Source organism: Biomphalaria glabrata, chromosome 8 (assembly GCF_947242115.1).
Source record: "Biomphalaria glabrata chromosome 8, xgBioGlab47.1, whole genome shotgun sequence".
Lineage (NCBI taxonomy): Eukaryota > Metazoa > Mollusca > Gastropoda > Planorbidae > Biomphalaria > Biomphalaria glabrata.
In genome coordinates this window covers 26,709,302-26,735,647 of record NC_074718.1, presented here as the reverse complement: position 1 = coordinate 26,735,647, position 26,346 = coordinate 26,709,302, and the positions used below count along the sequence as shown (strand labels likewise).

Here is a 26,346-nt window from a genome sequence, read left to right as displayed (position 1 = left end):
CACTACTCAATGCACTTTTCAATGCGCTACTCAATGCGCTACTCAATGCACTACTCAATGCACTACTCAATGCACTACTCAATGCACTACTCAATGCACTTTTCAATGCACTACTCAATGCACTACTCAATGCACTACTCAATGCACTACTCAATGCACTACTCAATGCAATACTCAATGCGCTACTTAATGCGCTACTTAATGCGCTACTCAATGCGCTACTCAATGCGCTACTCAATGCACTACTCAATGCACTACTCAATGCACTACTCAATGCAATACTCAATGCACTACTCAATGCACTACTTAATGCACTACTCGATGCACTACTCGATGCACTACTTAATGCGCTACTCAATGCGCTACTTAATGCACTACTCAATGCGCTACTCAATGCACTTCTTAATGCACTACTCAATGCGCTACTTAATGCGCTACTCAATGCGCTACTCAATGCACTACTCAATGCACTACTCAATGCACTTCTTAATGCACTACTCAATGCACTTCTCAATGCACTACTCAATGCACTACTCAATGCAATACTTAATGCACTACTCAATGCACTACTTAATGCACTACTCAATGCACTACTCAATGCACTACTCAATGCACTACTCTATGCGCTACTCAATGCGCTACTCAATGCACTACTCAATGCACTACTCAATGCGCTTCTCAATGCGCTACTCAATGCGCTACTCAATGCACTACTCAATGCGCTACTCAATGCACTACTCAATGTGCTACTCAATGCACTACTCAATGCGCTACTCAATGCACTACTCAATGCGCTACTCAATGCACTACTCAATGCACTACTCAATGCGCTACTCAATGCACTTCTTAATGCACTACTCAATGCACTACTCAATGCACTACTCAATGCACTACTCAATGCACTACTCAATGCGCTACTCAATGCACTACTTAATGCGCTACTCAATGCACTACTCAATGCACTACTCAATGCACTACTCAATGCAATACTCAATGCACTACTCAATGCACTACTCAATGCACTACTTAATGCACTACTCAACGCACTACTTAATGCACTACTCAATGCGCTACTCAATGCACTACTCAATGCGCTACTTAATGCACTTCTTAATGCACTACTCAATGCACTACTTAATGCACTACTCAATGCGCTACTCAATGCGCTACTCAATGCACTACTCAATGCACTACTCAATGCACTTCTTAATGCACTACTCAATGCACTACTCAATGCACTTCTCAATGCACTACTCAATGCGCTACTCAATGCACTACTTAATGCGCTACTCAATGCACTACTTAATGCACTACTCAATGCACTACTCAATGCACTACTTAATGCACTACTCAATGCGCTACTCAATGCACTACTCAATGCACTACTCAATGCGCTACTCAATGCACTACTTAATGCGCTACTCAATGCACTACTCAATGCACTACTCAATGCACTACTCAATGCACTACTCAATGCACTACTCAATGCACTACTCAATGCACTACTCAGTGCACTACTCAATGCACTACTCAATGCACTACTCAATGCACTACTCAATGGACTACTCAATGCACTACTCAATGCACTACTCAATGCACTACTCAATGCACTACTTAATGCACTACTCAATGCGCTACTCAATGCACTACTCAATGCACTACTCAAATTGGTGCGAAATAAAATAATAGCGACTTACTGAAGCGAAATGTAGTTATTTTAAGATCCTAGTCCTTCAGAAAAAAGAGAGTAGTGTTCCTGTTGGTAAAATAGTAGATTTTTTTCATTCTTTAGTTTGTAAAGTCACTTCGTTTTTATCATAATTGTTTTATTCGTAGTTCGAATGAATCAAATCAATTCTCAAAGTCAAAATACAAAGTTATACTCAATGTCCGAATTATAGTCAACGTAGGCAATGGCATTACAGAAAATAGAGAGTCCGTGAAGTCAGTTTTTGAAATATGATAGATAGGGTTTTAGTTCGCGTCCTACACTGTGGCCATCATCACTTCCGCTTTTCTTCGGATTCTTCTCTCTAGTAAACTCTACATTTGCCACATCAGCTTGTTCCGAGAGTTTTCACTTTTAAGAGTAAAAAAAAAACAAAAACGAAAAAAAAAAAGGTTGAGTTTCAGCTGATCGACCAAGTTCAGTCAGTACACAAGTCTCTCACGAATTTGATTTTCATTAAGTAACTATCAAATAAAAATCATCGAGGGTTCTTTTTCTATAAATAACTTCCTGACACACATGGAAATAAAAAGCAGATGTGTTGAAGATTTTGACGACAAACTCAACAATGTCAAGGTCGCTAAATTGAACTTCACTGTTGCCAACTTCATCAAAAAGAAATGAGCCTCTCATTTTTAACAAGCTTACAATTTCATTGTCTTTTCAAATCTCTGTTATATACGCTAGTTAGTTAGTTGCCTAAGTGTTTTAAAATAGGTTATATCCTTATATATATTACAGACGTTTCTTAAAAAAAAAAATGATAATTACGTCTTACGCATTTCATGTGTCAATCTAGTCAAGCATGTTAATCAATGACTTAAACTCTGATAAGTCGTTGGTTTTATATGGCTGATTAAGACAATCCATTCCATTCTCTGATTTTAAATCATAAATAAATCATAGAGTAAATGTCTAATGCTTCATTACTATTGAATTCATTTTGTGTATTGAGCTTAACCAATGATTCTGCAGTGCTAAATGAATGCACAAAATGATCCACTGCCTTAAACAACAAAACAACAACATCCTCTTATTGACACACCTTCTTTCTGGTGGGTACCAGATACACCATAAATAGCGAGCGCTCTTTGCACGTTTTTTGACGTTTATGAAAATGTCCAATTGTTACTACAAATAGAAGAGATAACTAGACTCTAACATCAGAGAACTGAAGCAAACAGAAGAGATCTGTAGACCAAGAAGCAGAGGAGGCAGGATGGACAGGACTTTATGGTGTTATCCAGAACATTGTCCGATGGAGAAGCACTGTTGCGGCCCTCTGCTCCACTGGGAGTCAAACTAACTAGCATCCTTTTTTGTTTCAGTTGCTTTGTATTTCCTGAACTGTGTAGCTCTATTAGAAAGTGTACTTTTGGTTGCTGTCGTGTTTCTTTCATTCCAATTGTCTGCATCGTTCTAATAAAACAAGCTGTGTGTGTGTGTGTGTCTCGAATGTACTTTTTGATGCAGGGACTCTCGTGTTTAGGACTCCCGTGATTATGAGTCACGTATGCGACTTCAAAGATGATACATTTATTATTATATTTCAACAATGTCTAAATATCCATAAAATGTCTATATTCTGACTATGTCCATCTGTTTGTATGTCAACTAATACTTGTTTCATATAACGCCAGAGTTGAGAACATAAACAGTATCGATATGTTATTGTCAATATTCATGTATTAGAATGATCATGCAATGCTGTCCATGTGTTAGTTTGATGGCGTATGGCGCCTTGATCCGAAAAGCACATTTTTTAAATGTTTCCTTGACTCACTTTACCCTGGTCATAAAGAAACAAGATTCACTTATCACGGTAAGAGAGATGATGCCTGAGACGCAGTTTGAGATTCAGTATTAAAACAACAATGTCAAAATAAAAACAAAAAGAATTAATGTTTAGCACAAGCAAACACTTCAAGGCCAATGTGAGGATGTCACAATAACATTAAATGGAGTTTTTAAACCATTTTTTTCAGTGTATTTTAATGGATGCTGTTAAAAAAAAAACAACACTTTCACTTTTAGAGGAAACAAAACAAAACAAAAAATTCCCTTGTCATTTAATTTTGATGTAATGTAATTATGGGAGACGGGCTTTGTTAGTCTTGTCCTGAAGTTAAAGTGGACTTAAGTTTTCACATTTTTATATACATTTCGATCTCTTTTTTATGAACAGTAAGCAAGCTTATATAGTTTTGTAAAATATTACTGAAACTTTTAAACAGTATAGATACTTTACTTTATGTGTAATTATCTCTTGGTCTTTTGTTCACGCAAACCTGTTAACCCTTTTAGCCCCACATAGAAACAGATGATCATCTAGACCATTACCACAAGGTCTAAACTTTTTTTTTATATGATCTGTTCTATATTCTGTGCACTGAATCAACCGAGGCTTGTCAACTCTTTGCTAACATAAGAAAGCTTTTCACACGATTTTCACTGACGGTGGAGAGGGGGGGGGGAGGCAGCTGTGCGGGGGACATCGTTCCTATCATAGCTAATGGCCAGGCATTCATCTCATTTTTATGAGGTGATCCATAGTTACTTCGTAACTCAAGAAGGCGAACAATAATAATGAGATTTAATGCCAAAGATTAATATTAGTAGAACAGTTTTTGAAGCTTAAAAAATGGAATGTTTGTCAATATCTAAATTACGAAACCAGACGTTTTAAGACTTTATTTCTTCTTACACAGATGCAAACAAATATTTCAATGACATCATATCTCAGTGACAACATATTTGGATGACGTCATACCTCAATGACAACATAACATGATGACATCATATCTCAATGACAACATAACATGATGATATCATATCTCATTGACAACATATCTGGATGACATATCTCAATTGCATCTTATCTCAATGATATCACACTTTCAATAACATTATTTCAAAAGTTCCAGTCTTTATTTAACAATCAATAAACCGTCACTTTTTAAGAGACGAATTTTCAAGACCTTGTCAAACGGCCAATGTCCCCGACTCTCTAATATGTAGGTACAAGTTGTAGAAGAAAACATGCAGTCTATGTTTAGAGCTTATTAAAACCTACGCACGATAAAGTCCGAGCATTTGGTACATGTGAAAAGATGATTTTAAACATAGCTGGGTCCTCTGCGAGACCTCTTCAAACCTAATAGTCCGGAAAGTATTATACTTATATGTAGCAGTGCGCATAGGACTGGGAACGTTCTCCACAAATAACAGCGACGTTGACACATCCTTTTCCAGTCTGTTACCTATGTACCAAAATCTTCAGTTCCTGTTTGTAGTTCCATCGTCTAGCTCTAACTTGACACGATGATCTCATTGAATCATGTTCAAAGTGGGTACAAGTGCAACATTTCTTGTATTGGGTTTACCTTGTAAAACAGGGATTCCCAAACTTTTCCCTAATGGAACACTTTGTAATCTCTGAGTATTTAACGGAACACTTTGTAATCTCTGAGTATTTAATGGAACACTTTGTAATCTCTGAGTATTTAACGGAACACTTTGTAATCTCTGAGTATTTAACGGAACACTTTGTAATCTCTGAGTATTTAAGGGAACACTTTGTTATCTCTGAGTATTTAACGGAACACTTTGTAATCACTGAGTATTTAACGGAACGCTTTGTAATCTCTGAGTATTTAACGGAACACTTTGTAATCTCTGAGTATTTAACGGAATACTTTGCTTATTAGAGATGAATTCACGTGGTGGCCTGCTAGTTAATTATTTCAGTAATTCGTCAAACACCCATTCAGACCTCGCGGAACACATTTTGAGAAACACTGTTGTAAGGAGACACTAAATCAAATGTTTATTTGTACGTGAGCATCACGTGTCTCAGGGCACACAATACTTGTATCACTGACATGTGTCTCAGGGCACACAATACTTGTATCACTGACATGTGTCTCAAGGCACACAATACTTGTATCACTGACACGTGTCTCAGGGCACACAATACTTGTATCACTGACATGTGTCTCAGGGCACACAATACTTGTATCACTGACATGTGTCTCAGGGCACACAATACTTGTATCACTGACATGTGTCTCAGGGCACACAATACTTGTATCACTGACATGTGTCTCAGGACACACAATACTTGTATCACTGACATGTGTCTCAGGGCACACAATACTTGTATCACTGACATGTGTCTCAAGGCACACAATACTTGTATCACTGACATGTGTCTCAGGGCACACAATACTTGTATCACTGACACGTGTCTCAGGGCACACAATACTTGTATCACTGACATGTGTCTCAGAGCACACAATACTTGTATCACTGACACGTGTCTCAGGGCACACAATACTTGTATCACTGACATATGTCTCAGGGCACACAATACTTATATCATTGACATGTGTCTCAGGGCACACAATACTTGTATCACTGACATGTGTCTCAGAGCACACAATACTTGTATCACTGACATATGTCTCAGGGCACACAATACTTGTATCACTGACACGTGTCTCAGGGCAAACAATACTTCTATCACTGACATATGTCTCAGGGCACACAATACTTGTATCACTGACATATGTCTCAGGGCAAACAATACTTCTATCACTGACACGTGTCTCAGGGCAAACAATACTTCTATCATTGACATATGTCTCAGGGCACACAATACTTGTATCACTGACATATGTCTCAGGGCAAACAATACTTGTATCACTGACACGTGTCTCAGGGCAAACAATACTTGTATCACTGACACGTGTCTCAGGGCAAACAATACTTCTATCACTGACACGTGTCTCAGGGCACACAATACTTGTATCACTGACACGTGTCTCAGGGCACACAATACTTGTATCACTGACATGTGTCTCAGGGCACACAATACTTGTATCACTGACACGTGTCTCAGGGCACACAATACTTGTATCACTGACATGTGTCTCAGGGCACACAATACTTGTATCACTGACACGTGTCTCAGGACACACAATACTTGTATCACTGACACGTGTCTCAGGGCACACAATACTTGTATCACTGATTGGATCCACAAATTCATTTCCCATAAAAAGTTAATAACAGTCCCCTGCTGATCTTAGTGTGTCACTTAACAGAGATATCAGATGCGCAAGAAATTTTCTTTTTATTGTATTCGGATTCAAAATCGTTTAGATACGTAGTGGAAAGACTTACATAAATCACTACGTAGTGGAAAGACTTACATAAACCACTACGTAGTGGAAAGACTTACATAAACCACTACGTAGTGGAAAGACTTACATAAACCACTACGTAGTGGAAAGACTTACATAAACCACTACGTAGTGGAAAGACTTACATAAACCACTACGTAGTGGAAAGACTTACATAAATCACTACGTAGTGGAAAGACTTACATAAATCACTACTTAGTGGAAAGGCTTACATAAATCACTACGTAGTGGAAAGACTTACATAAATCACTACGTAGTGGAAAGACTTACATAAATCACTATGTAGTGGAAAGACTTACATAAATCACTACGTAGTGGAAAGACTTACATAAATCACTACGTAGTGGAAAGACTTACATAAATCACTACGTAGTGGAAAGACTTACATAAATCACTACGTAGTGGAAAGACTTACATAAATCACTACGTAGTGGAAAGACTTACATAAACCACTACGTAGTGGAAAGGCGTACATAAATCACTACGTAGTGGAAAGACTTACATAAATCACTACGTAGTGGAAAGGCGTACATAAATCACTACGTAGTGGAAAGACTTACATAAATCACTACGTAGTGGAAAGACTTACATAAATCACTACGTAGTGGAAAGACTTACATAAATCACTACGTAGTGGAAAGGCTTACATAAATCACTACGTAGTGGAAAGTCTTACATAAATCACTACGTAGTGGAAAGGCTTACATAAATCACTACGTAGTGGAAAGACTTACATAAATCACTACGTAGTGGAAAGGCTTACATAAATCACTACGTAGTGGAAAGTCTTACATAAATCACTACGTTATGGCTAGCAGTAAACTATTGAACGACTGAATTGAAATAAAAAATTGTTCTTTTTAACTTTCTATCCATCCATTTATTGATCATGACTTGTTTGTGTGTGTGTGTGTTTGTGTATACTTATATTATAAAGTTGCAGTATTTTTACAAAGCTTCTATTAACACACTCTGTCTTTCGGACTGTTTTGGTAAAAAGTTTCTCCCACACCCATTCTCAGATCAAGTTAAATTATTTTTTGGCGAAGACAAAACATGAGTCAATCAATAAAATTAATCAATTGATAATTGGTTATTAATTATTTTGTTTGATATCGGCAAAGAGAAATAACGTCTACACTATTGAGCGATGTATAGTTGTAAATGTGGAGTTCTTCTCCTTAGATAAACCTTTTTTGTATTTTCTATTTAATTATTCAACTTATAATGAAAAGAATATCTTCCACAATGAAGTTTTCATATCATATACTTGTTAACGAATTTTTAACAATTGATTCATGGCGTGTTACTCGTAAAAACATATTTAACATCATAAAATGTGTAACTGTAGACATTTTCTATATAAGTGATTATATTTTTCCATTTTTTTCTTCAGAGTCAGATACCCAGAGATACGAGGGCAAAGAGAAGCAGAACGGCTTCACTACCCCCATTCATCAGTCGCCCCTGATACCAAATAGGCACATTGCCAGAAGTGTATCCAGCGAATCTTACAATAGCAAGAACCAGGTCCAGGTGCTGAGTCCAGCTTACAACTGCCGAGTGCTGGCCAACAAGAAGAGAGTGGTGAAGATGCTCTTCGTGGTGGTTCTGGAGTACTTCCTCTGTTGGACTCCACTCTACCTGTGCAACTCATGGGCCACCCTGGACTACAACAGTGCCCGAAACACCATATCCCCGCTGACCAAAACGGTCATTCTGTCCCTCTCGTATCTGTCGTCCTGTATACACCCCATCACCTACTGCTTCATGAACAGGCGGTTCCGCCAGAGTTTCGTCGACGCCTTCAACTGCTGCTCCAGGGGCCGGCAGAAGGGAAACGCCTTTTACAGCGAGGCATCGCAACATAATGGTAGCATCGCCCAAGTGAATAAGTCTACCATGTCCAAACATAGCAAAGTAACCTGGAAGCGACATCGTTAATCTAAACTGTATCGCATAATCTGCTCAAAGTTCTGAAACAATATACACATATACTAACATTGTTTCAAGAAAACTAACTATGTTCTTGCTTCTTAAAGAGCCACTGTTTAGGATGTCTTTTCAAATGATTAAATGATTGTCTTAATCTTATCGTTAGATTTTCAGGATGTTATATTATTATATTTGTATACATAACACAAGTTTCGATTTCATATTTTAGTAACTTAATGTTTCAAATTAATGTCCAACATTATTAATTAGTTTATGAAAACATTACTATAATAATTCATGATTAAACTGGTATGAACTGGTCTTTAATGATATCCATTGTCTTGGTGAATTTCAGTTTGAAGTTTCTTTATTATTGTTGTTGTTGTTGTCATAGAGCATGCCATGAAAGCAAAAATAATATATATATAATATTGAGGATAATATTTTGTTAAACTATTAAATATCAAACTATTTTATTGTCCAGAGAGAATAAGTAAATATTTCACTTATTCACTTATTGAATCTATGTAACAACAGCAATTAAAACAAACAAAAAAAGCTGTTCAAAATACTAAACAAGTGTACGTTGAGATATGGCTAAAACATAATATCAAACATTTACGTAAGTCTGTCACGTCATGTTTATATGTTTCACTAAAACTAAGTTTCCTTTGCGCTTCTATTTTCCTGTAGCATGGAATTAAAAAATAACAATTTTTTAAAGCGTTTGGATGGAAAACCTACAGAGGCATCACCTAAAACACGATATGGACGAAATGTCCACTACATTGATGTGTAGCTGAAACATGTTTTAAAAAAGCGAACTCCTAAAGTATGTCCTGGTCAAATGAGGCAGCAGACCAGCAGACATCTTCAAACGTCATCTGGTGCATTGTATTGGGAAAAAAAAACAAGATGAGAAACTGGCACACGAAATCATTGGTTGACAAAATAAATAACCGGATCTCGGGTTGAAGGAGAAACTTAAGATGGTAGAGAGAAACTAGGTCAAATAATGATCTCAATACTTAATGCCCGTACACGCCAGTACATTACGGCACTAGTTTATGTATTTAGATGTAATAAACGTCATCTTCAATGTAGGCTAGCCATAAATACCTCTCAATTTGTAGACTAGCCATGATTGCCTCTCAAGTTGTAGGCTAGCCATGATTGCCTCTCAAGTTGTATGCTAGCCATGATTGCCTCTCAAGTTGTAGGCTAACAATGAATGCATACCAAGTTGTAGGCTAGCCAAGATTACCTCTCAAGTTGTAGGCTAACAATGAATGCATGCCAAGTTGTAGGCTAGCCAAGATTACCTCTCAAGTTGTAGGCTAGCCATGATTGCCTCTCAAGTTGTATGCTAGCCATGATTGCCTCTCAAGTTGTATGCTAGCCATGATTGCCTCTCAAGTTGTAGGCTAGCCATGATTGCCTCTCAAGTTGTAGGCTAACAATGAATGCATGCCAAGTTGTAGGCTAGCCAAGATTACCTCTCAAGTTGTAGGCTAGCCATGATTGCCTCTCAAGTTGTAGGCTAACAATGAATGCATGCCAAGTTGTAGGCTAGCCAAGATTACCTCTCAAGTTGTAGGCTAGCATGATTGTCTCTCAAGTTGTATGCTAGCCATGATTGCCTCTCAAGTTGTAGGCTAACAATGAATGCATGCCAAGTTGTAGGCTAGCCATGATTACCTCTCAAGTTGTAGGCTAGCCATGATTGCCTCTCAAGTTGTAGGCTAACAATGAATGCATGCCAAGTTGTAGGCTAGCCAAGATTACCTCTCAAGTTGTAGGCTAACAATGAATGCATGCCAAGTTGTAGGCTAGCCATGATTGCCTCTCAAGTTGTAGGCTAGCCATGATTGCATGTTAGCTTGTAGGCTAGCCATAATGGCCTGTCAAGTTATAGGCTAACCAGGAATGCCTATCAAATTGAAAACTAGCCATGATTGCCTCTTGCGTTATAAACTAATTATGACCACAATAAGGTTACGTGAGGGTACGAATTACAAATGAATTTTATTTTAGATGTAAATATGGTTTTACTTTCTAAATCCAACTCTTCGATTTCAAAATATTTCCTAGGCTGTGTTATATTTCTCTCTAGCATTAAGTAAAATCTTCACTTATCTAATACATAAGGCATCTATAGGATATGCTGATATGCCTTTAGACTACAACTGGCCATTATCTGAAATAGCACCTATGTTTTTTTTTATCTTTACCACAAAAATTAATTTTTTTTGATAAAAATAAAATGTCCTAAAAAATTGAACACAATGATAATTGCTTTTTTTTCATGACAATTTAAGGTTTTGACATGTACCTTTCAGTTGAAATCAGAATCTACATTATATGTATTATTTGCTGCACACAATAATTTTTATTTCTTTTAAAAGACCACCTGCCTCTAGCTGCTTTCTGCAATGCCAGGTAGAAAATAGACTCTAAATGTTGTGCTTAGATATTTCGCAAACCATCCTCCCTTAAGTAAACGAGATGGATGGCTGCCTGGTCGTGCGGTTTGCGCGTGGTCGAGGGTTCAAGTCCTGCTCGTTCCCATCCCCCGTCGTTCTGAAGAAACATTTTACAAAACGAGATATGTATTTAAGATTCAAGATGAGCTCTTGCAAATGACGAAAAAAAAAACAACTGGAACTAACTTTCAACGGACAACGGCTTTGTTGGCATCAAATATTGCCAAATATGTAGGTCAAAACTTAGTTTGCGTAATCACGTAAAATACATTGCCATTACTATATTGAATGATTTATAAGCTGCCTCGCAAAAGATTCCAACAATCAAGATTTCAATAATGCATAGATATTGCCATGTGCGTTTTCTGCATGTGATAATTCGTAACAAGCAATCAATGTATTAGACTAGCTTGAACATTTAACAATACAATCATCTTTCCAGAGGTCATCTGTTTAGTGTTTTGTGAAATAGCGTTTACAATAGTGGACAAAATACGGTTCATCATCTGCTCCGATACAAGAATGCCACATGCACATTCCCCAATTTCAAGGTGCACACCAAAATGTAACAGTTCATAACTTCATAGTGTGTGTCCTGTAGTACTGTAATTTTGATGTTTACGGTAGTATGACAAAAGGGAATTAACCTTGGGTATTTTTAAAGCTTTTAAATTTAAAATAAATCGAGTGGTTTTTCTTGTTTTATTTTTTTTTTTTTCAGAATTGGGACTAAGAGAGGGGGAAAGAAAGATGTACAAAGAATGAAACACAAATAGTTCAATGTCTGCCTGGGTCTTTTAGTGAACTAAGGAAATGTCTGCCTGGGTCTTTTAGTGAACTAAGGAAATGTCTGCCTGGGTCTTTTAGTGAACTAAGGAAATGTCTGCCTGGGTCTTTTAGTGAACTAAGGAAATGTCAGCCTGGGTCTTTTAGTGAACTAAGGAAATGTCTGCCTGGGTCTTTTAGTGAACTAAGGAAATGTCTGCCTGGGTCTTTTAGTGAACTAAGGAAATGTTTGCCTGTGTCTTTAGTGAATTAATGAAATGTCTGCCTGGGTCTTTTAGTGGATTAATGAAATTTCTGCCTGGGTCTTTTAGTGAACTAAGTAAATGTCTGCCTTGGTCTTTTAGTGAACTAAGGATATGTCTGCCTGGGTCTTTAGTGAACTAAGTCCAAGACATCCTGGTTAAGTACTTTAAGACGCCCGTCTACATTTCTGCATATTTTGCTACATCTACACTGCTAACTGCTGCCAGCTGCTTTTCTCTATGCCAGTAAGGCCGGCCTTAAACATAGGCATATTGGCCATCCTTCTAAGGCCTCCAAGCACTCGAATAATTTTTTTGGAGACAAAAATGCGAAATATGAATCGAATCTCAAGCATAGCAGAACTCAATGGCTCTATGTCTACTAGCTTAGCTCTAAGTCTCTACTGTAATTCATTAATTATTCGTGAATTTAAAGATCGACTTATTTGAATACATATGTCAGAAGACCATTGTTTCTAGGTTTTGGTGAAATGTCGAAATGTTATTTCTAGTCTGATGATCATTAATCGTTCCTGTAGTACATTAGTGCTATTGGCGCTTCATTCATTGAACTTATACAGATACAGGACGTTATAATTTAGTGCAAATTTTTCGGTCTTAATTGTTTTTCCTATTTCATTTGGGCACCCTATTCACTTCGCTTAAGGCCTCCAGGCTCTGGTGCCAGTGAGGGTGAAATGTTGCCCGAGTCTATTTTTAAATCTCTACCGAGGGCACATCATTTAAGCTTACCCTTAGACTAGGCATTGTGTATTCTCTTATAATAATAGACGATTTGTCAAACATTTGTTTCTTCTTAAACTGTCTTAATCTAGGCAGTGGCAGAGAGAGTATAGTCTCTGGAGGAAGAATATTCAAAATGTACATTATCATCTCATTGCAAGTGAATGTGTATACTTCTATATCGTGACCATGAAGGAACTCGAACGATAAGAAAATAAACTAAGTTATTTTCAACTTTTGAAATATCTTTAAAACAAATAGTGGACATTTTCACGATAAATGTTCAATACATACAATTTAAAGGACGCTATATAAACGAATCCCTTCCCTACTAAAAAAATATTACAGCTATATGGTGGTATTTGTTTGATTTTTATTTTACACAAATAAAATGGACTAAACATTAGATACACAGCTATGGTTATATAGGAACAGCACACTATTGTTTTTTTCTATTGTAATAGTTATATCACATAGTTTGTTTTCTTTGGTATGTTTAAAAGAACTAAGATTTCTTCAAATGTGTGCTCCGTCCTTCGGATGGTATATTTCTATACAAGACTATTACTAAGGTTGATATGTAGAAATCTAAGCAACACTTTATAGTCTTCAGACTTTGAATACAAATGAATAGACAACGCAGACTTCAGTAGGAAAATGTAATCAACGCCTTTATTGTTACAAATACAATTGACTCTCGTGTAGGATATGTCCATAACCACAAAATAGGCTCTTTAAAAAAACGGACACTACAACTAGTTGACTTTAGGATGCATAACAAATGGACAAAGCACATAACAAGAGCTGCCGTGTTTTACAGCTCCCCCCCCCCCCCCCACAGTTTACATTAGAAACAAAATGTCTTCCCCGACTACACAGTACTAACGTCTTACGGACACTTGTCAGTTATAGAGAATATAGTCATTGAAATCAAGTAACAAAACGGGATGGATGAACATGGGAAATGGGAAAACGATGCATAGAAAGAGAACTAAAAGAATGAAGAGTTCTCTGGGTAAATGTATACTTTCACAAGTCAAAACTAGGAAGAATCAACAACTGAGCCAGGTTCATTCCCTTGGTTACGTTCTCTTGTTTTGTTCTCACTTGATGTCTGGGACAACACAAGGAATGACGTGATGGATAGCTCAAGGATTTTTCAAAGACCTAAATTATTATAGACAGGCAGAGCCAAGTAAATAAAATTAGAGCATCTTTGGCGCTTTCTAGTTTGTGGCGCCATAAGGTGCTCCACGTGTTATCCATTTCGCCCCAAGGTTACAATTCGATTTCTTTGCGACTGCATTACGCTTTAGTCAGAGCCCTGGCTTGGGCTGTTGGAGCCACATATACGGGCCTGTTGACTACGATCCTACCGTCCAAGTTCTTGATGGCCCTTACAGCGTCTTGTGCATCCGACATAATCACAAACCCAAAGCCTTTGGAGGTTCCAAACTCGTTGGATATTACCTGAAAACAGATTAAGCCATGCTATGTTTTCAAAAGATTTAATAATTTCCGGAGATTTCCAGGACTTTTCGTATATTTTGCAATTTCAGGAGATTTTCAAGACTTCCTGGTAAATCAGGAGGCCGCGGGAAATCTGTTAGAAGTTATAAATAGCGGCGTGGGTCGACAAGTTCCATATAAACTAGATAGACTCTTTTTCAATGGCTCTTGACCTCGACAAGTTCCATATAAACTAGATAGACTCTTTTTCAATGGCTCTTGACCTCGACAAGTTCCATATAAACTAGATAGACTCTTTTTCAATGGCTCTTGACCTCGACAAGTTCCATATAAACTAGATAGACTCTTTTTCAATGGCTCTTGACCTCGACAAGTTCCATATAAACTAGATAGACTCTTTTTCAATGGCTCTTGACCTCGACAAGTTCCATATAAACTAGATAGACTCTTTTTCAATGGCTCTTGACCTCGACAAGTTCCATATAAACTAGATAGACTCTTTTTCAATGGCTCTTGACCTCGACAAGTTCCATATAAACTAGATAGACTCTTTTTCAATGGCTCTTGACCTCGACAAGTTCCATATAAACTAGATAGACTCTTTTTCAATGGCTCTTGACCTCGACAAGTTCCATATAAACTAGATAGACTCTTTTTCAATGGCTCTTGACCTCGACAAGTTCCATATAAACTAGATAGACTCTTTTTCAATGGCTCTTGACCTCGACAAGTTCCATATAAACTAGATAGACTCTTTTTCAATGGCTCTTGACCTCGACAAGTAGCCTAGTTGTCTGGTGTACGCTCTGAGCTGTCGTTCGGCCGTCTTGATGGTCTCAGGTTCAAAACCTCTCGCTGCAATCCCCCGACGTCCAGCAAGAGGTTTGGGTCCGAAGAAATTATCTTAAAATCTGAAGGCACATCCGAAACATGTTGAGCATTTTAAAAACAGTTTACAAGCAAGTTGTTCACATATATATTGAAACAGACTTTCCAATCAAAGTCTTTACCTCAACTGGTAGTAAAAAAAAAAGTTTCCCTTTCAGACCTCGCAGTTGATGTTAATTTCATGTTTCTTTGGCCATCTGTTAACAAGAAGGGTGTCAAGAGGCCAAGCTAAACGATCAACCGCCTTTACTTTCCCCAACTAAAGTCAGGTACCATTAGAATTGGATGGACTCAAGGGTGCCCTAAAAATATTGATGTTCAAAATTCCATTCTTCACCAAGATTCAAACCCAGGACCCCAGGTTCGGAAGCAAAGCCTTTACCTCCTCAGCCACCACGCCCCCTCAACATAATTTATCCCAATATACACTAAACAGACTTTCCAATAAAAGTCGTCTTTACCTCAACTGATAAGCTATCCCAGTATACATTAAATCAGACTTTCCAAAGGCTTCCTTACCTTAGCGGACAAGACATTTCCATAGACACTAAATCAGACTTTCCAAAGGCTTCCTTACCTTAGTGGACAAGACATTTCCATAGACACTAAATCAGACTTTCCAAAGGCTTCCTTACCTTAGCGGACAAGACATTTCCATAGACACTAAATAGACTTTCCAAAGGCTTCCTTACCTTAGCGGACAAGACATTTCCATAGACACTAAATAGACTTTCCAAAGGCTTCCTTACCTTAGCGGACAAGACATTTCCATAGACACTAAATAGACTTTCCAGCTTCTCGTCAGTGATCGACTCATCCAGGTTCTTCACAGAAAGCGTTGCCGTCGTGCCCGTCGTATCGTCGCTGGCGTCCTGTTCACTCCTTTTCTGCTCGGTGCCGTTAGCGACGTCGCCGTTCTCAGTTCCCTCTGCTTGGTCCACTGCTTTACGGGCGGACATTGCCAAGATGGCGTTGTTACTCGTGTTGATGTTGTCAATGTTATTACTGAAGAAAGAAATGTGTTCGTCACTAGATCCATTTGTGTCAAGGCGTTAGCGTTTCATCATTTACTTTCCTACTAGCACTGAGAAATGAAATATTTTACTAAACAGAAACTTTGGTATCAGTTCGACAAACTAGTCTAAAAGGTACAATACCAACATTAAAAAAAATATAGCTTTCATATAGCGTTACTTTCATGCTTAGAGCATGCTCAGAGCGTTATGGTCCAATCTCAGTTGTGGACCAGTGGGGGGGGGGGGGGAGGGGGGTATCTGGGAGAAGGTTTCCATGCTGCCTTTAGGCGCTCAGTAAACACAACTCTGCTCTAGTCGGGTGTCGAACCTCGAGCCCTCTTCATAGGTAGCCAAGCCCAATTCAAGCGTACTTAGCCTCTCAACCACGCTTCCCATATTACAAGGATATTACAAAGGGTGGGTAGATTACGTCAAGTAGCCAAAACAACTGCCCTAAAATATGTCGGGTGCCTATTAGAGTTGGATGATTCGGGGGCGTCCTAAGAATCACGATGATTAAGATACCAGTCTTCACCAGGATGTGTACTTGATACCCCTAGGTTAGGTTAGGAAGCCTAGCGCTTTATCTCTCAGTCACCACGCCCTATCGACTCCTAAATACTACCAGTTAAATTCCTTACCTAAAATGTTTATATTTAAAGTTGTAAATAACATTAGGTCTACAATAAAATGTGTTTTAACCTACCCACCTTGAGTTCCGATTTACACTGTTTCCGCCATTGAAGTTACTGATGTCATTGATGTTTACCGGATGTCCCTTGTTGGCCAAGGTGCTGACCAAGTCTTTAAGCTGAAGTAAATTCTTGGTGGCATTGTCACCGTCGTTGCTGGTGTTCGTAGTGGTGACGGGATTGGCGGTGCTGCTACCACCTGTTCCACCCAAACTACTGTTGCCCGAGGTCAGCGCGTTGTCTGCCACGTTGTTGCTGGAAATGTTGGGGTAGTTGTGGGAGTATGTCACGCTGATGCGAGTCCCGTAGATGACCTTTCCATGCATCGAATTCAGAGCCTGGATTTTGTAGACAATATATGTAGATAAAATCACAGTTAACTTCATAACGCTTAACAACAGAAACATCTAGTCTTATCAATAATGTGCCTTCTTTATTTAATTTATATTGGCTTCTTGTTTTTAAATTTAGGAATTCGTTTTGATGACAAAAAACAAACAAAAAAAACAAGAACCTCTATACATACTTTCGTAGCGTCTGTCTGTTCTTTGTAAGTAACATAACCAATTCCCTTTGATCTTCCGTCATAAGTCTTTAAAAGCTGTAAAAGTTTACATAAACATTGATAAACGTTTATTCATACATTTCATTGACAGGTAACACCGTTTAAGACTAACTGGCTTACTAGTGAAGGCTAACACCACCTACCAAGCAATCCGAGTTTCCATCATACTCTGGCAACGAGCAAAACTGTAGAAATGGGGAGAAAAGAGGTTTGAGTGCTGGGACAAGTCCCAAAAAGCCCACAATGTCAGGGAGCATAAGAGGTGCCATGACGGGACCTCCCCTTGGAGAAGGCAGCCAAGGGCTGAAAAAGCTCTTACAGCACAGTACAGGACGGGACCAGTGTCTCATTGCCAATAATTTGGTATGATTCAAATTATCTTCGACTCGAGGAGGAATAGGAAACATTCTTTCCTTTCGACTGTCCCAAACTTGCTGATTTGTCACGACAGGTCTGGAAAGACAAGCTTTTGACCTGTTTGGTGACATACGTAGATTACTAGATTACGCACAACAGCAGGGTTTCTGACCAGGTCTTTTGCAAGTTTCTCAGGGCCACACTGATAAGGAGATTGTTGATGATTGACCATTAAAATATAAAAGTTCACTAATTAACTTTTCAAATACAATTAACAAAAACTTGGATTTTTAAGCACGACTGAGGTGTGAATAGAATGATTTTAAAAACTCTTTGCCAAAACCTGCCACACTTAAAAAAAAAAACAACTATAATTTTCTAATTGCACTATTCAGTGAAAGGTGAGTAATGGTTCAGATAGATCGGTTTAAACATCTACAATTGATAAAATTTCCAATAATTTTATTATATATTAGCTTCACTTACCTCAGCATGTAATACTGGACCAAACCGTTCAAACTCTTTCCTCAGTCTTATATCGTCTACAATGTCTCGAAGGTTCCGTATACAAATACGAGGCGAGCAGGAGAAAGTGGCATTGTTGGTATTGTGACGCCAATCCTGTTCAAAGAACAAAAATACTTTATATGTTCTGGTTATGCCAAAAAATGCGATCAAATAATAATTAATGTAAAGCTCATTTGTTTATATGGCCGTTGGTTAACAGGGGTATCATATGGCCAGCACAAAGACCGAATGCCTTCATTTCGCCAACGTGTGTCAAAGTAGGCACCCTTATAATCACAAAGTTCGAAATAGCAGGATTCTTCATTCCGGTGAAGACTGCTATTACCCAGGGTTCGGAAGCCAAGCGCTTTATCATTCAATTACTATGCCACATAGTAGACCCGATTTAAACTTGGTTCGTAAAAGAAGAAAAATAAAAGCCAAACGATCTAAGAAGACGAAATACTTGAAGCGCCAAATCTGGTTTATTTATTTTCTTCTTGTAATAAATGAAATATCTGGACACTTAAAATCTACAACTGCATTCACAGCTGTGTGTGGTCCGAAAGAAATGGTTCATTAGAGATGAGATGATGCTCTTACGATCTATAACTTACATTTTTATAATCATCATTATCGTATCTGTAGTTAAAGTCCCTCTGTCTCTGTGTCCTTGTCATCGCTGGCCCTGCGTACAGTGTACGTCCGTCTAACACCAGACCATTCAATTTATTCACCGCCTAGATCAATGAAATAATTCTAAATGTTGAGTTGACGGACAACCTTAAACCAATAAAATAAATATTTTTCATTCAACATTTCCCAGGCAGGAAACTATCAGAGATAGCAATGGATATTGCTCACGACATGTTCAGAGTAGATATAAATTATATTCCAAATTATTTTTCAGATATTTTTAATGTAATTGTGGTGTTGTCTCAAATCATTTCACACTATTTTACAGAATTACTTTATTAAATATGTTTACATTTACATGGGCTGATTGACAAGCTTATCAAGATGGCTTGAGCTCAAAAACCTCTCTTGTGCCAAGTTATATTTGCTGAGCGCCTAAAGGCAGCATGGAAGCATTCTCCCAGACTCCCCCCCCCCCCCCCCAAAGGCCATTGGACCCGGCTTGAAAGATGTGCCACTGAGGTAGAAGCATGGAAAGTTAAACAACATTATGTATATACATTAAGAAAGTGTACCTACCCGCTGGGCCGCATCTGAGTCAGTAAAACATGCAAAACCAAATCCCTTAGAAATTCCATACTCATCAAGCATTACCTAAGAAACATACAAAGCATTAATATTAACAAGCGTATGACATTAATTTACTTCTAATTAGAAAACAAAATGTGTGAAAAACAATTTAACGTTGTTTTTTTTCATTCAATCGCAACATTTTTAAAATACTCCCTGACCTTTGCACTCGTCACCTCGCCAAACTGTTTACACAACTTCCAAAGTTTGAAGTCGTCCAGAAGATCTTTAAAGTTTTTGATGAACACATTCGTGAAGCGATTGGTGGCATTGTTCATGCGTTTCAAAAACTCACTTGAATATCTGAAGAGGTCAAACAGTTTGCATCTTAAAATTTTAACTAGGAGTGAAGTATCGTGGTGTAACAGAGTTGAGATGACAAACAAGGGATTTAACCCAAACAAAGAATGTCAATAAGCTATTTAATTCCCTTGAAATTGAGATGCCGATTGTTATATTTCCCTAACCCTCCACTAGAAATCTATGTCGGAACTATTCGTTGGAACAAGATCTCAATTTTCATAAACTATTTGTCTACAGCGAACAATGGGGGATGTAAGAATGATCAAACTTGAAGACATAATGTAGATCTTAGGTCTGTCAGGAACAAAATGACAAGTTCTTATCATTTGATTTTAGCCAAGGGATCATCATTCGGAGTTGGCATTAAAGGCTACTCGCTCAGTTCGCTTTGACTCAAAATCAGCCTTCTGTCTATCACGTGTTGCCTCCACACCCACAAAATAAAAGAATTTCTTTTAAACGATATCTTTCTACTAGTGTCCTTATACTTTTATTGAATTATATGTTGGATAAGTCTCTAGGATTTTCCTATGAAATGAAGATTATTACAGGCTGGTCCTAGTCTCCTGCAGTGGTAGAGCTTTAGACTTGGGACCGAAGTATATACCACCAAACCAGGCTATCCAAGTCTTCTATATCTATGACTTCTTTGCTTTCTAAACTGACTAATTCAATGTCCACCAATAAATCAATGCAACTTACTTATAGCCAGTTGGCGCCTTGGTTTCACCCGTGTCCTGAAGACCAATGTTCTGTGGAATGTAAATAATTTAGAAGTTAAAATAAAGCTAATGTCGATTGTTGTTGTTTTAAGTCCTATCTTTTGGTCACAATGTCTAGTACGAAAAAGTTATCAATATATCTACCTTGAAAGAAAAGCCGTAGGTTTCAATAGCCTCCACAATTGTCTTAGCGTCAACAAAGCCTTTGGTGTTGTTGCAGCAGTGATGGTGATAGCAACTGCAGTCTCCACCTTTCTGAAGCCAAGGGTTTCGGGTAGACTTCATGATTCTCATTGGCTGCCCTTCCAGTAGCTCGTAATTCAAAGAACGGTAGGCCTTCTCGGCTGCGTTGGAAAGAATTAAAACACTAACTTAGGAAGTGTGTTGGTCTCACAAACGATGTGTTTTTATTTCTCCTATGCTTCTGTTATGGGGTGTGTGTGTGTGTGTGTGTATTGGCCGAGGGTTTATTGTGCAATCTTTAAGCAATATTAATGAGTAATTAATTAAATACGGGCTGATGAAATGTTATTCGGAGAAGAGAGACATAACAACGTGTGTTGATTCTAGTTTTGAATGTTGTATTTCAGTTGTTCGACATTTTTTTTTAATTGTGTCTCTACATAGAGCTACATCTACGTGCTAGTTCAGACCTACATCTACGTGCTAGTTCAGACCTACATCTACATGCTAGTTCAGACCTACATCTACGTGCTAGTTCAGACCTACATCTACGTGCTAGTTCAGACCTACATCTACGTGCTAGTTCAGACCTACATCTACGTGCTAGTTCAGACCTACATCTACGTGCTAGTTCAGACCTACATCTACTTGCTAGTTCAGACCTACATCTACGTGCTAGTTCAGACCTACATCTACATGCTAGTTCAGACCTACATCTACGTGCTAGTTCAGACCTACATCTACGTGCTAGTTCAGACCTACATATTGTTATAACTCCGCCATGCGCACCGACATCTAAGCTAGAAGGTGCGCACTGTGATAAACTAGACTAAAAAGGATGTCAACATTAGGAAGAGAGGAGAACGACTTCCGCCCAGGTTGAGAGCCGAAGTGAAAAGACTGTGCCTAAGAAAGATGATGTTTTATGAACTTGTGATGTCGTGTAAATAAAGATATATGTGCCTCGTTGAGTTTGCCTCGCTTAAGTTAATTACAATATGTTTGTCAGTCAGTTCTTTTTCATTTTCTAGAGAAGTTTTAAAGTTTTATTTGAAGTCTTGGGTTTGAGTTTGAGTTTTTTGAGTTTTGGCACATCGGCACAATTTAGGTCATGTCATGCCCGTAATCTTTCAGTCTTGTATCTAGAAAATAATTCATCTACAACAATCTAGCTGTCTGGAGATACAACACGACATGTAATCACGCCCTTGCGGACAAAGAGCTGGACTCGAAGGGGGCACCAGTCTGGCGCTGATATAGACAATATATTGTCAATTATTACTTCTGTACAAGATTACCTTCGGCTGGATTCTCGAAATTCACATAAGCATAACACAGAGATTTTCCCGTCACCCAGTCACGGCACAGCTTCACGGACGTCACAGTTCCCATTGGCGCAAACTTCTTATACAGTATTACCTTGACAGACACACAATAAAACAAAAGGCTTAAATTCATAAATTTTGTTAAAACGATTTAAAAAATAGTATTTAAAAGATTCGGCGTTAACGTCGTTAATAGGTAACGGACGGAAACGATTTGTTTATGCACTCATCTATGATTTTAATAAAGATAAAGAAGTCCATTCTCTACTAAATCTCAAAGGCCCATGTTCTAACAAGATCTACATGACGACCCCTGTGACCGACTCTGAACATTAAAGACTTAAGATCTAGATCTATTCTTTTTGTCTCCATAGACTACTTTGTAGATAATGCACTAATGTTCATATTTCATTTGACTTTAAATCTAATCTAGATCTATATTTAATTCTTGATGCAATTATGGCAATGTTTTGTCACCAAGATCTTTATTTGTTTATGTAATCGAGAGCGTCAATGTGTTCAAATGTCACGACTGGAAGATCTACACATCAGATTATAAGCACAATAAACTTAGTCAAGACTAATCAAATGAAGAACTCAGATTTAAACGTATATTAAGACCTATAATGCATATATCCACTATCTAGATCTAGTTTAGTGACAAGAAACCAATGGCAATACAACGCTTTCTATTTAGATTCTAGATCCAGTAGTGCCGATTGAAAAGCCCACTCTTTCAAGCTACAATGCAAATACTCAAACAAGATAACTTGTATCTACTCGTCGATCTCTTGATGTCTAGTATTGAGATGTAGGCTTCTAGATCAAGATAGATCTAATTAGAAGGATCTACATCTAGAACCCCTGCATTTTGACATTCGACATTACGACATGAGATAATGCCATAATATTTAATTTAAAAAGAAATTTCGGACACTCATTTGGGGGTCCCCCTCAAGCGGGGGCCCGGGGGGATTTACAAATTTGGACCGTCCCACTTCCCTCACCCTAGCTACACCACTGTGTAGATCTAGAACTAGTGTAGATCTATTCTATATCTAGATCTGGCCCTAATTTACTTTTTATGTTTTTCTTTCAGTTTTCTTTCAGAAATGAGTACACTAGAGTAGAATAGCTAAGAATGTAGATTTAGATATATCTAGATCTCTAAATCATGAATCTAGATGTATGTATACTAGATCTGGTCAAGTATATTTATTTTAATTGAGATCTAGATCTACATCTAGATCAAGTCTAGATCTATAGTGACACTTGACAGTTTAATTTAGTAGTTATTATCTAAAATATAGATCTAATCTAGATTCTACTAGATTCTAGATCTAGAGTTTGTAGGATCTTATTTGATGTGGCCCTATATTTTGAAATATTTAGAATACAATTCTAGGACTAGATTGGTCTAAATCTAGATCTAGTAACTCTATGTGAGTATGTGTAGATATGGACTAGATCTAGACTCTACTCTCTAGATAGTTAAGATAGATCTATTTTCTAGATAATGTCTTAGATTCTCTAGAAAATTCTAGATTCTAAAATCTAGTCTAGATTTCTACATTTAGACGTCTAACAAGATCTAATCTTATGCTTTGCATCGTATGATAAGGCTGTTTTCGTACATATAGCCTAGATATGATACATTTTCACCAACCTCATTGACATGTGGCAGCAATTCCCCAACAAATAGCGAAGCAGCAGACATGTTGGCCAACATGGCCGCTAAGTCTTGAGTCGTCGACGTCGTAGATGTCATAACGTCCTCTGTGAAGAGGCCAACGGTTTCACTGGAGCTAAGGTTGTTGTCTTTTCATTCCAGCAAAGAAAAAGGCAAGAACTTTATCTCACTTTGATGCTTCTAAAGATTAATTGTATGTTGTTTATTTTTATATATTTTTGTTCAATGTAAAATTCTCCACAAAGATATTTTTGAGCGTTGTCCCTCTTTCAGCAATGTTTTGTCAATAAATTCAAGTCTGACGTCATTTTTCCCTACGTGACGAATGTATAACTAAGGAATTTTTTTTTCTTTTGGCGTCATTTCCATTCTGGGTTATTCGTGTGCTGGCTGCTCTACATTTTACGGATATTCCCGTATGCAACTCTCCCAGCAGTAGGATTAATGCAAAAGAAAATAGTAATGCTCCTTTGAATTAGATCTACATAATCCTTTTTCTTTTCAAAGATCTTTTTTTTTTCCTGTTTGTGTTTGAAAGTATCCATATTTTCGATTACTTTTGATCTACACCTATCTCTTTTTCTTTTTCTGATAAATAGGTCGACACGTATTTTTCATCTTTCCAAACACTTCGTAGAGTGATCGACAATATTTTTTTATATTCATTAACCTTGTTAGTGTGCAGTTATGGTAACAGTATTGACTCTTTTTTTTTACACTTATCTTCAAGGACAGGTCAAGCTATTGGTCATGAGATAAATATTCACACACTGAACACAAACCTCAAACCGCGACGCCTGCACTGGCTTGGTCATGTTCGCCGGATGAAGAACAATCGAATACCGAAAGTCACCCTTTGTGTCGCAAGAGGCTCAAGAAAAACTGGCCGTCCCACCTCCTTATGTGGATGTTATCAAACGGGACCTCAAAGCATTTAATATTGAAAATGACCATTCGGGAAGACATAACTTTAGACCGCACTACGTGGAGAGAGATGATGACCAAGAAAGCTATAAACAGCGAAAAAACATGAGCGTCAGCTCGTGACAAAAAGCGTGCCGATTGAAAACTGGCTGGCTCCTCTACCACCAAAGCGAAAGCCACCTTAACCTGCGACAAATGTTATCGGGAATGTCTCTCCAAAATATGGCTCCGCAGACACATGTAAAAAGTGTTTTATGAGATGAACCATGGTCATTCTACGACTGAAGGAGGCCAACAACATCACATGCGTCCTCCCATCTGCGATCAAAGTCCTCCACAAAAGTCGAGAGAAGGCTAAATATAGCTCAGCCTAAGTGGCTAAGACGGATCGGGTCACAAACAAAAAATTCCTAGGCTAAATGTAGCTCAGCCTAAGTAGCTAAGACGGAACGGGTCACAAAAAAAAAATTCCTAGGCTAAATATAGCTCAGCCTAAGTGGCTAAGACGGATCGGGTCACAAACAAAGAATTCCTAGGCTAAATGTAGATCAGCCTAAGTAGCTAAGACGGATCGGGTCACAAACAAAGAATGCCTATGCCGAACTGGCACTTCATCACTTAATGAGGTTTTCACCTAGTGTCGCATGAGATTTGCGGGACATGTCCTCCGACAAAAGTGAATAACGTGCGCAAGGTTATCAATAACAAGAGGCCGATCCGAGGAGAACTCAAACAGGGACATCCTCGTATAACTGGGCGCAACCTTCATGTCGGATATCAGCGCAGTGAATACTATCTGGGAAGAGACATCGCTGGAGACCGATTTCTATTTCAGCCGGCTGCCCAATGCGCTGAACGGCGCGAGAGGATCAAAATCTGAGCCATAAGTTCCTGTTAGGTTTACAATTATTAACACTTTTATAAGGGGTGAGCACAGTAGTCTTGCAGCAGACTTTAGAAAAGATGAATGAGGCGTTTAGCACTTAGCAATAAAAAGGTATCAATTTATACATTAAAAATAACATTAGAAAACAATGTCAACAATAACATAAAACACATGAATAGCTCTCAAAATCTTCAGTTAAAATTTTACAAGCTTATATGTTTAAAGTCTTTATTTCTTTCAGTACTGGGTTTCCCGGTTTAGATCGAGGGACTGTTTTGTTTTGTCGATGCCCTTGACATTTATGATCATAAGATTTACGCTTTCTCTGTCTTCCATTTTCTCTTCTCTTTTCCCAGTTTGTGTCGGCTAATGCATGTATTAAAAAGGACAGCGAAACATACCCCCCCCCCCCCCCCCACAACCGCTCAG

The 26,346-nt window shown here is 38.1% G+C and overlaps 2 protein-coding genes across 4 annotated transcripts in view; one reads left to right on the top strand and one right to left on the bottom strand.

Annotated features, from left to right (window-relative positions):
- Positions 1–10,179, top strand: part of LOC106059000 (cholecystokinin receptor type A-like) — a 209,728-nt gene extending 199,549 nt beyond the window's left edge. For all 3 annotated transcript variants that reach the window (XM_056037632.1, XM_056037633.1, XM_056037631.1), the window contains one exon: positions 8,330–10,179. In XM_056037632.1, coding sequence (XP_055893607.1) covers positions 8,330–8,877 — 548 coding nt within the window. In that variant the 3' untranslated portion in view covers positions 8,878–10,179. The remainder of the gene's footprint in view (positions 1–8,329) is intronic.
- A 3,589-nt stretch (positions 10,180–13,768) lies between these two features.
- LOC106064165 (polyadenylate-binding protein 1-like) lies at positions 13,769–24,439 on the bottom strand. The gene is made up of 12 exons (XM_056037628.1): positions 24,084–24,439; positions 22,391–22,511; positions 21,054–21,253; positions 20,890–20,939; positions 20,046–20,187; positions 19,834–19,908; positions 19,236–19,358; positions 18,598–18,732; positions 17,716–17,790; positions 17,208–17,527; positions 16,231–16,486; positions 13,769–14,593 (listed from the first exon to the last, which is right to left on the bottom strand). The coding sequence occupies exons 1-12, from the start codon at positions 24,183–24,185 to the stop codon at positions 14,429–14,431; spliced, it is 1,764 nt and encodes a 587-aa protein (XP_055893603.1). The 5' UTR covers positions 24,186–24,439; the 3' UTR covers positions 13,769–14,428.
- Positions 24,440–26,346: the final 1,907 nt, after the last annotated feature.